This window comes from Oncorhynchus mykiss, chromosome 26 (genome assembly GCF_057628025.1).
Source record: "Oncorhynchus mykiss isolate SJ-2025 chromosome 26, ASM5762802v1, whole genome shotgun sequence".
Classification (NCBI taxonomy): Eukaryota; Metazoa; Chordata; class Actinopteri; order Salmoniformes; family Salmonidae; genus Oncorhynchus; species Oncorhynchus mykiss.
The window spans coordinates 25,527,358-25,538,460 of NC_143047.1; the positions used below are offsets into that span (position 1 = coordinate 25,527,358).

General features: G+C 40.6%; 2 protein-coding genes across 6 annotated transcripts in view; both read right to left on the reverse strand.

Moving 5' to 3' along the window:
• LOC110506688 (DENN domain containing 2B) overlaps positions 1-4,799 on the reverse strand; it is a 75,390-nt gene extending 70,591 nt beyond the window's left edge. For 3 of the 5 annotated variants that reach the window (XR_016492300.1, XM_090222588.1, XM_021586486.3), the window contains exon 1: positions 4,259-4,799. Coding sequence is in view for 2 of the 5 variants with exons in the window: in XM_036963339.2 (XP_036819234.2) it covers positions 3,437-3,459 (23 nt within the window). In the remaining 3 variants the exon portion in view is untranslated. Of the gene's footprint in view, positions 1-3,436; positions 3,680-4,258 lie in introns of those variants that run through there. The other 2 variants (XM_036963339.2, XM_090222587.1) reach the window with 2 other exon arrangements.
• A 118-nt stretch (positions 4,800-4,917) lies between these two features.
• Positions 4,918-11,047, reverse strand: LOC110506690 (transmembrane protein 9B). Its single transcript, XM_021586491.3, has 5 exons — positions 10,754-11,047; positions 10,340-10,431; positions 9,860-9,968; positions 6,576-6,707; positions 4,918-6,315 (listed from the first exon to the last, which is right to left on the reverse strand). The coding sequence occupies exons 1-5, from the start codon at positions 10,829-10,831 to the stop codon at positions 6,160-6,162; spliced, it is 567 nt and encodes a 188-aa protein (XP_021442166.1). The 5' UTR covers positions 10,832-11,047; the 3' UTR covers positions 4,918-6,159.
• Between the last annotated feature and the right edge of the window lie 56 nt (positions 11,048-11,103).

Genomic DNA, 11,103 nt, shown 5'->3' on the forward strand with positions numbered 1-11,103 from the left:
AAACACAAACAAGCCACATGAATTCAAAGTATTGGAAACATGCATGAGTTAACACACGAGTCCACTCAACCTTACTCTGGTTAAGGGAACAGCTATTGGGCCACAGTAGAATTTAAAAAGAACTGAGCAGTTCTATCCAAAACAACTGGCACAAAGTCTACAATCAAGAATAAATGTCCCCTTTCACAGGAAAGAATGCAGAAGACTGAAAAGGGTCATTATAAAGCCTGTCTTTCATATCTACTCTATAATGTAATGCCTAATCATCACAAACAAATGTCAATTTACAACTTACCCATTAATCAATTCCTTCATCAATTCCTCTGAGCATCAGCAGTAGAAACATAGATGGGGGAGAGATCAAATCTAAAGCCATGCCACTGGGCACAGACATTAGCTCAATATCTAGTTTTGATTTCCATTTGGTTGAGTTGTCAACTAATGTGAATTCAGTGTGAAATCAACAAAAAATGTCACCATGTCATTGGATTTAGGTTAAAAGTTGGGTGAAAAATAGATGAAATTCCTTTACACGGATAACTTTTTTCAAACAACGTTGATTCAAAATATGGAGTCGATCTACCTGTCATGAATAGAATCCACACCACAGTATCATATATTTTACTCAAACTGTGCACTATTTCATACAGCCCCCCCCCCCATCCTTTCATCTACTGACTGAGGAACGGAGGAAGTCGTAAGATGCAGACATCCAACTCATGTCCCATAACGTCTCCAGAAAGTCCACAGCTTTGTCAGTATGTTGTTTTTCTCTTAGCTCTAACTACTGTATACTGAACAAAAATATAAACACAACGTGCAACAATTCCAAAGATTTTACTGCGTTACAGTTCATATAAGGGAATCAGTCAATTGAAATACATTCATAAGGCCTTAATCTATGGATTTCACATGACTGTGAATACAGATATGCATCTGGTCACAGATAACTTTTAAAAAAATGGGACTCGGGATCTCGTCAAGGTATCTCTATGCTTTCAAATTGCCTTCGATAAAATGCAATTGTGTTCATTGTCCGTAGCTTATGCCGGCCCATACCATAACCCCACCGCCACCATGGGGCACTCGGTTCACAACGTTGACATCAGCAAATAGCTCACCCACATGATGCCATACACGTGGTCTGTGGTTGTGAGGCCAGTTGGACGCAATGCCAAATTCTCTTAAACAACGTTGAAGGTGGCTTATGATAACGAAATTAACATTCAATTATTTGGCAACAGCTCTTGTGGACATTCTTGCAGTCAGCATGCCAATTTCACTCTCCCTCAAAACTTGAGACATCTGTAGCATTGTGTTGTGTGACAAAACTGCACATTTTTGAGTGGCATTTTATTGGCCCCAGCACAAGGTGCACTTGTGTAATGATCATGCTGTTTAATCAGCTTCTTGATATGCCACACCTGACAGGTGGATGGATTATCTTGGCAAAAGGAGAAAGGCTCACTAACAGGGATTTAACAAATTTGTGAGAGAAATAAGCTTTTTGTGTGTATGGAACATTTCTGGGATCTTTAATTTCAGCTCATGAAACATGGGACCAACACGTTACATGTTGTGTTTATATTTTTGTTCAGTGTAGTTGTCTCTCGGACATGTCAAAGCCTCATAAAGTATAAAGAGTACTGAGTGGAATCTGACAGCTTTGTGCTTCAGATTAGCAGAGGTACTAGTGCTGTTTCATACTGGGAAAGGCTGGCTCCAGTAGTATGGATGCACAACGAAGAACAACCTCCTGGAATCCACTGTGGTGTCAAAAAGTCTTGTCCTCAGGGTTTCTTCTGTACAATGTAAGCAATACATTACGCTACTTCTCTGTGAGTGTAACATTAGAAAATTAAATACAGTACAAACCTAAATAAGTACTAATTAAACATTCATAGAGAAATCACCTCCACAACCATGACATAGAGACTGTTATTGTTTGTATAGGGCTACTTGCACAAGAGAATACAGCCTTTTTCAATGCTCGGTCTCAGTAACTTGTCCACAGTTTTGATGGCATAAATCTGTTTTAAAATCATCTCCCTGAGGTCTACAACTCTCCACCTTTTACCTTCCGCTAAAGCCATTCAGGCAAAGGGGAAAAAAACATATGACCAGGCCAGTGTTTTCTGGACCTGTTACAGGTCCAATGTACCTTGCGTAGGATCCATCGGTCATGTTCAGTGAACCCACAAAAGCCTCAGAAATTTGACAGTAAACCTCTCCAGTACACTGTTGAGCTTTCACCACACCCTTCCCACAAAATTTTCCTGTGAGAGCCTCTCCTCCGGCATCTGGAGATTTTAAATAGCCAAGGGCCAGTGGGTCAAGGGAGCTATGGAAATGAGGATGGGCCAGTCGCATATGAAAGCCTCCAAGCAGCCAAACAGCATAAGGTCTGATTGAATCGCAATTCTAAACTGCTTCTCTTTTAACATAAAGATGTTTTTTTTTTAGGAACAACATATTCAATTTCAAGACAGGTCATGAGGCACCCTTTAAACTCTAGCAGTCGAGTCCTCTCATGTTGATGATGTCTATCCAATACTACTGCCCTAAGGCCTACAGAGACGACAAGACTCACCCTATAAATACTTCCTCTCCCCCTACAGTACCAATTCGCATCAAAATAAGCTTCAGGGCCTGTAGACTTTTCAGTGGTTCATCTAGTATCATAATGTAATCGTATTAGTTCAATGTGCTAATGGTATTATAGCTGTCAGCCTCACATACTGAAAGTAGAGGAATGTCCTGTACATTGTCTTAATTCTTGCTCCAGATGCTTTCTTAAAGGCCTAGTGCAGTCAAAATGTTGTTGAATCTGTGTTTTGTATCATATTGTATAACAGGTGATGAAACGATTACTGCAAAAGTGTGAAAACATTTGATTAGTGTCAGTGTTATTTGGTTGAACACACAATCTACACAGGACCTTCTAATCAGCCTGTTTGCATTTGCATGGACAAAAGTTTTGGCTTGCCTGGCGGTAAATGGCTAAATTGACAAATAACAAAGAGAGTTCCAAACCTCTCTGCCAATAACTGCTAGTTTTCAGTTTTCCCCTCCCAACTCAGACCACTCCCAGACAGTCCAAGCAAAATTCTAGCTTGATATTTTTTTTGCAAAAACTGATTTTTGCCCATTTTAATGAAAATCTATTACAGTAAGGGACTTAATTGTTACTCAGAAATGATTTGATATTGATATAAAACGGCTCCATTGGGCCTTTAAGAATGACCGAATAAACACATGCATGGAAGTAGTTATTTTCCCTTGTGCCCCTCCCTAACCACAGCATTTACTCAAGAGATGTCTAATAATTAATATTCTAAACATCGGAAATCATTGTACTGTTATAGACAGGAATAAATCATACCAAACAGCCCATCGTCAATTTCAAGCACAGAGTAACTGCTCAGCAAGGACCTACCTATACACTCTATTATCTTGCATTTCAGTGGCATTGAAAGGTATTTCCAGACAGCAGACATGTTAGTCTGACCATGGCCAGGCAGACCTTGGGAAGGTTCTGACTGAAGCTTCTCCTGCAGGGATGCAGCCTCTATGAGCCTTGGAATGATTCCTACAGTCTGACACTGAGGCACTGAAGAGAGGATTGAGGAGACAGACCCTCTCCGTCTGTCATTAACCAAAGAGGGACAGATAAGAGTCTGGACCTTAAAACACAGGATGGGTCCTATTAAAGGGAAGTACCTTGGAGTATTATTTTACTTGGACATACTTTTACTTTCTTCCAGAAGCCTGCATTCCCCCATGCATGAAGCAACATTTTAAGTAATACTTCAATAAAAGCATACTGCAAAGAAAAAAACTAAATTCACCCAAATTGACTGATATTCAAATGGTAAGAATGGTATAAAAGATTAATATATTATTATTTCAGTTAAGATGCCAGATTGGGTACTTAGGGTAGTTCCTATAAAAGGCCTAAGGCGCCCCCTAGTTTATGTTCACAGTACAGCACTTGATTTTGAGGTATTGAATAAAACAATTTTGTGGAAACTATTGTTGTCCGTAGGCTATTCTATCAACCTAGCAATTCACTCTCATAAAAAAATCTCAACCTTTTGTTGCCAATTATTTATGATTTTCTGCATTATTGTCCACGCAAGTTTCATAAAACAGAAAATGCAAGAATCAGTTTCATAAAAGAGTTAATGCAATATATTAAGTTAAAACTACAATACATGGGTTTACTTTATGAACAAATTAAAAGGAAAATGCTCCTTACCTTATCCTTTATGAACTTATTGTAGTATTTTTCAACAATCCATTCTTTGACAACGCAAATGTAGCTCTCTTGCAAAGTATCCTTAAATCTGAATTTTCTGCGCGGAGCGTAGCCTACTTTTTTTCTGGATAACGGACTTCATGCATACAAAAAAAATAAAAGGGGAGAGAACAGGAAACGATGACGGCAGCTTTGCAAAAGTAATTGAAAAATGAATAAATGATCACTATTGTCTTGTATATCAACATATTGTCATTTGAGATTTTTTTAAAAATTGCAAACTTATCCTGTAATTTTACTTCGTGTTCTATTGTTCAATGGTGCATTTGCGAAATAGACCGATTACTTTCGTTCAGATTAAGTTTCCTCTCGGTTATATTATGAATGATGGATTTTTAATGCATTAATACAATTTAAATTGGTTATTGAAATGTCTCATCCGTTGTTGCATTGCTGTTTATCGCCCTATGCATAGCAAAGCCCTGTACTAAAATGATCATATTGATATAACTCCGATGGTATAGTATACCTGCCATTTTGTGCGCATGTTTGGAGCGCCTATCAATGTTGGCATTAGTTTATGCTTATGTATTTTACACTTTGTTGAAGTACAACTCCTGTAGGATGTAGGACATTGTATGCAGTAAACAAAATCATTATAAATATTACAGAAATGTATTTCAAATGTGAAGTTATCACAGATCAGATTTAACACTTTCGTTAGGTCACACAACAGTAGCATTTTCTACCCACTTTACCATCACCCTGCTATCCCAAATGATCATTATTGTTTTACATCAGTGTAAAAGACAGACGGTGGTATCAATACTGTCTAACAGATATTTAAGTTATTTAAAGTTTGAATAAAGGAGGATCTCATTAATGTGAGTCATGTCAAATTAATCTAAATGGAGAGGAGTAGATGCTGAAAACAAAACAAGCAAGGTGCAGAGATGGTGTACATCTACTCTAGACAGTGACAGCTGTGGGCTCTGACTACAGTAACACACGTATATTCAAAGGAGAGGACTAATGTTTACATTAAATGTACCATCAGATGATAGGTTAAAAGTCCAAATGTCTCCCAAATGCTACATTATACTTAGACTTACAGGAGAACATGATACAGGAATGTTAACACCACAGTCAGCACACAATGAAATACATACATCTGTACATCAACTGTTGTTTAGGGTAAAAGGTTGGAAATAAGTTTATACATTATACATCATTCTTAAAAAACATGCTTTTTAACAATTTTACACATTTTTACTGTTTCTAACTCATTCCCATCTTATGTAGTTTAGGTAGCAGTTGTTACGCGTATTGTAGACGTTTTCATTAGCTTGAGTGATTCATTTTGGCATGATATTTTTTGTTTTATTTACTCTATCCTCAAATGTCTCACCTAATTTCATTGGTGACATGGCAAGCATTTGCTGTTATCAGAAGCTGCCAACATTACTGTAAAAGAGTGCATACGGTCACACATCGTTTCTACTTTATCAGAAGCCAAAGATTATCATCAGCTTGTGCAAAATGGCACGCATTATCCATTTTTGGGGGGGCTACAAACTGTAACATTTAACTTTCTATTCGTATTATTAAATCAGAAAGTATACAGTCATACAGACACTGGCATTATCTTAAGTAAAAGGTCTCAAATGCAACACCCCACTTCAACCTACTGATGTAGAGACCCTTTACGATCACCTCCTGAATACATAGAGATATATGATCACATTTCATGAAATAGAGGTCCAGTTGAGGAACAAAACACCAATAAGGATGAAGCTCAGAAGTCGGGGAAAGAATCAGACAAAAAAACAACAAAAAAAGGACCACCCAGTCAGAGTAATATTTTTTGCTTCACCCAGGGTTTTTGTTTCCTGGGGATGGGTTTAGCTGAGCACCACATGGCGGTCAAACACAGACTTCCTCTGTTCCTGGACCTGCCTCCTCCAGCGCTGCTGAGCGTGTTCCACTTTGTTCAGCATGTTGGGACGAGAGGTCGAACGAGACAATACGTTGTGGGCGTTGGCGAAAGGCTGCTGGTCCTGAACCCAAGAGACAGACGTTACAGTGAAATTGTGACAAGCTAGAGTTGACCTTTTTCAGAAACATTTCCAAACAAAATTCTCTATGAGATATTCATCAAATCAATTTACAGCATGGGACAAATCTGAAAATATCACCACATACATTGCCCCAACAAGTCACACAATACGAGATCCACAATCAAACATGTCATGGCTACAACAACTGCTTTGACTTAAAGGCCACCACTATAGTTGGGATGGGCAACATGCACACATACCCCGACATCATCATCATTCTGGAGCGGTGAGTGTCCAAAGAGCCTCCTCTTCAGCATGGGCTCCAGCAGGGTCAGGTACACCATGTAGAGGAACAGCAGGCCCAAAATGGACAGGTAGATTATGATAGTCACCTGGAACACAGTGGACACAAATCAAATCAAAAGGTTATTTGTCACGTGTGCCAAATACAACAGGTAGACCTTACCATGAAATGCTTACTTACAATCCCTTATCCAATATGCAGTTTAAGAAACAGTTAATAAAATATTTACTAAATAAAATCAATCAAAAAGTAACATGTACATAACAATAACAAGGCTTTATACAGGGGGTACCGGTAACGAGTAACGAGTCAATGTACAGGTTAGTCGAGGTCATTTGTAAAGTGGCTATGCATAGACAATAAACAGTGAGTAGCTGTTGGGTCAATGTAAATAGTCCAGGTGGCCATTTGATTAGTTGTTCAGCAGTCAAACTCATTAACTCATTAGGCCATGGCTGCCTGCAAACGCTCCCTAAAACACTTCTGCGAGCAGGCCTTTCTAATCTGGAAGGATATTGACCTCATCCCGTCAGTCGAGGATGCCTGGTCGTTCTTTAAAAGTAATTTCCTCACCATCTTAAATAAGCATGCCCCTTTCAAAAAATGTAGAACTAAGAACAGATATAGCCCTTGGTTCACTCCAGACCTGACTGCCCTCGACCAGCACAAAAACATCCTGTGGCAGACTGCAATAGCATCGAATAGTCCCCGCAATATGCAACTGTTCAGGGAAGTCAGGAACCAATACACACAGTCAGTCAAGAAAGCAAAGGCTAGCTTTTTCAAACAGAAATGTGCATCCTGTAGCTCTAACTCCAAAAGGTTTTGGAACACTGTAAAGTCCAGGGAGAACAAGAGCACCTCCTCCCAGCTGCCAACTGCACTGAGGCTAGGTGACACGGTCACCACCGATAAATCCATGATAATCAAAAATTTAAGTATTTCTCTACGGCTGGCCATGCTTTCCTCCTGGCTACCACAACCCCGGCCAACAGCTCCGCAGCTACTTGCCCGAGCCTCCCCAGCTTCTCCTTCAACCAAATCCAGATCGCAGATGTTCTGAAAGAGCTGAAAAACCTGGACCCGTACAAATTAGCTGGGCTAGACAATCTGGACCCTCTCTTTCTAAAATTATCCGCCGCCATTATTGCAACCCCTATTACCAGTCTGTCCAACCTCATCCGAGATCCCTAAAGATTGGAAAGCTGCCGTGGTCTTCCCCCTCTTCAAAGGGAGTGACACTCTAGACCCAAACTGTTACAGACCTATATCCATCCTGCCCTGCCTTTCTAAAGTCTTTGAAAGCCAAGTTAATAAACAGATCACTGACCATTTCGAATCCTGTACCGTACTGTACTGTACCTTCTCCGCTGTGCAATCCGGTTTCCGAGCTGGTCACGGGTGCACCTCAGCAACGCTCAAGGTACTAGATGATATCATAACCGCCATCGATAATAGACAGTATTGTGCAGCAGTCTTCATCGACCTGGCCAAGGCTTTCGACTGTCAATCACCATATTCTTATTGGCAGACTCAACAGCCTTGGTTTCTCAAGTGGCTGCCTGGCCTGGTTCACCAACTACTTCGCAGATCGAGTTCAGTGTGTAAAATCGGAGGGCCTGTTGTCCGGACCTCTGGCAGTCTATGGGGGTACCACAGGGTTCAATTCTCGGGCCGACTCTTTTCTCTGTATATATCAACGATGTCGCTCTAGCATGCGGGTGATTCCCTGATCCACCTCTATGCAGCCGACACCATTCTGTATACATCTGGCCCTTTGGACACTGTGTTAACTAACCTCCAAACGAGCTTCAATGCCATACAACACTCCTTCCGTGGCCTCCAACTGCTCTTAAATGCTAGCAAAACCAGATGCATGCTTTTCAACTGTTCGCTGCCCACACCCGCCCGCCCGACTAGCATCACTACTCTGGACAAATACCTAGGTATCTGGCTAGACTGTAAACTCTCCTACCAGACTCATATCAAACATCTCCAATCCAAAATCAAATCTAGAATCGGCTTTCTATTTCGCAACAAAGCCTCCTTCACTCACGCCGCCAAACTTACCCTAATAAAACTGACTATCCTACCGATCCTCGACGATGTCATCTACAAAATAGCTTCCAATACTCTACTCAGCAAATTGGATGCAGTCTATCACAGTGCCATCCGTTTTTTTACCAAAATGCCTTATACCGCCCACCACTGCGACATGTATGCTCTAGTCGGCTGGTCCTCGCTACATATTCGTCGCCAGACCCACTGGCTCCAGGTCATCTACAAGTCTATGCTAGGTAAAGCTCCTCCTTATCTCAGCTCACTGGTCACGATAACAACACCCACCCGTAGCACGCGCTCCAGCAGGTATATCTCACTGGTCATCCCCAAAGCAACACCTCATTTGGCCGCCTTTCCTTCCAGTTCTCTGCTGCAAGTGACTGGAACGCATTGCAAAAATCACTGAAGCTGGAGACTTACATTTCCCTCACTAACTTTAAACATCAGCTATCTGAGCAGCTAACCAATCGCTGCAGCTGTACATAGTCCATCTGTAAATAGCCCACCCAATCTACCTACCTCCTGCCCATATTGTTTTTATTTACTTTGCTGCTCTTTTGCACACCAGTATCACTACTTACACACCATCATCTGCTCATCTATCACTCCAGTATTAATCTGCTAAATTGTCATTACTTTGCTACTATGGCCTATTTATTGCCATACCTCCTCATGCCATTTGCACACACCGTATATAGACTTTCTTTTTTTTCCTATTGTGTTGACTGTATGCTTGTTTATTCCATGTAACTCTTGTGTTGTTGTTTCTGTCGCACTGCTTTGCTTTATCTTGGCCAGGTCGCAGTTGTAAATGAGAACTTGTTCTCAACTAGCTTACCTGGTTAAATAAAGGTGGGAAAAAAACGACTCCATTTCAGCTCCATAATAATAGACAGAGTTGATTGGATAGTAGCAGAGCACATGCGTCGATGCTATCCCACTTGGGCAACACCGTTGTGTGATATCCCATCGCCGAAATCGTAAAGTCCCCTGTGTTTCATGAACACCGAATAAAATTATATTTTAACCTACTTTGCCTGTTGTCCTTCTGCCGTTGGGAATTTAAGCAAAAATGTTCACATGAAAGTATGAAAGAATCATCTCCTCTCTGCTTTCCCACATGGCAGGATAGCAACAGCACATGCACGGCTAGCTGGTTGGTCGATTTCCCAGACTTACCTTGATAGTTCCAGAACTCCTCTCCTCATATTTGCATTCACAACGCAGACAGTACGCCTCCACATCCTTTCCATCAACTGGCATTGGCTCCACAACATGAAGGCAGTTACTGAAAACAAATATACAATTAAATCGGAATCTCTCTTCGAAAGCACAGTGAGGTTGAAGTCTGTAACAGCTCACCAAATATGATTTGAGATCATTCATATGACCGTGTAAAATTACAGTTAGCCTAATCCATCAGACAACCCATACACTCACCACACCCAGACAGTGGTCACGTTCCACTGTATGCATCAACCAAATGGTTGCATGCCACATCATGGACTGTCATCAATTGACATATTGTTATAACATATGGTATGGTTAGCTGATAGGTAAAACACCTATCCAGGTGTTGTACAATCTGGCAACATCTAAGCAGTGGAACGCAACCAGTATGTAATCATCTGTAAATGACATCATGACAACACAACATACCAATCCTTTAGAGATACATTTTGTTTGTAGATCTGTCCTTCAATGTCTCTGTACGGTGGGCAGGTACATTTACACCGGATATCCTCTGAATTCTATGGAAAAAATTGGGAAACGGTCAGGATGTGATATCAAAGAACATTTTATGCCATAAAATGGTGATATAACTAGCTGCCTGTCTTCTAAAATAATCTTACACCGCCAGTGGAATAATCACATTTTCTGTAACTTTACAGAGCAGGTTACCAGCTTGCTAATTACCTAACTTTGTCCTTCCTTGTGACGACAATCAATGGCTTTACTAGCCTAATCCATATAACTAGCCAGCTGACTCAACAACAAGCATTAAACAATGTCAATATAAATCGTTTTTATTTATTTAAAGCAGAGAACAGTCATGTGAACAACAGAGCCTACTTTAGCATCCGTCGTCTGTGTTGACATCAATAACAAACCAACAAGAGCGAGCAGCTTGAAGGCAACGCTTGACATCATATTTATATGTTGAAGTCTCAGAGTACAAGCTACTAAGAAACTATAGAAACGATATCCTGAAATCAGATACACGTTTTTTTTTAACTGACAACGATCATTCAGCTAGCATCAAACATTTCTTTCGACTGATCAGCTGACAACTGCCTGACATCTCTTCCTGTGCGCGTAAATAGCATTCCCCGGGTAAACAGCTGTCGGAACAAAAAATATATCAATGATGGCCTTTCTGTGAGGGGCCTTGCTATCCGGCATCTGTGGGGCGTGCAAACCCC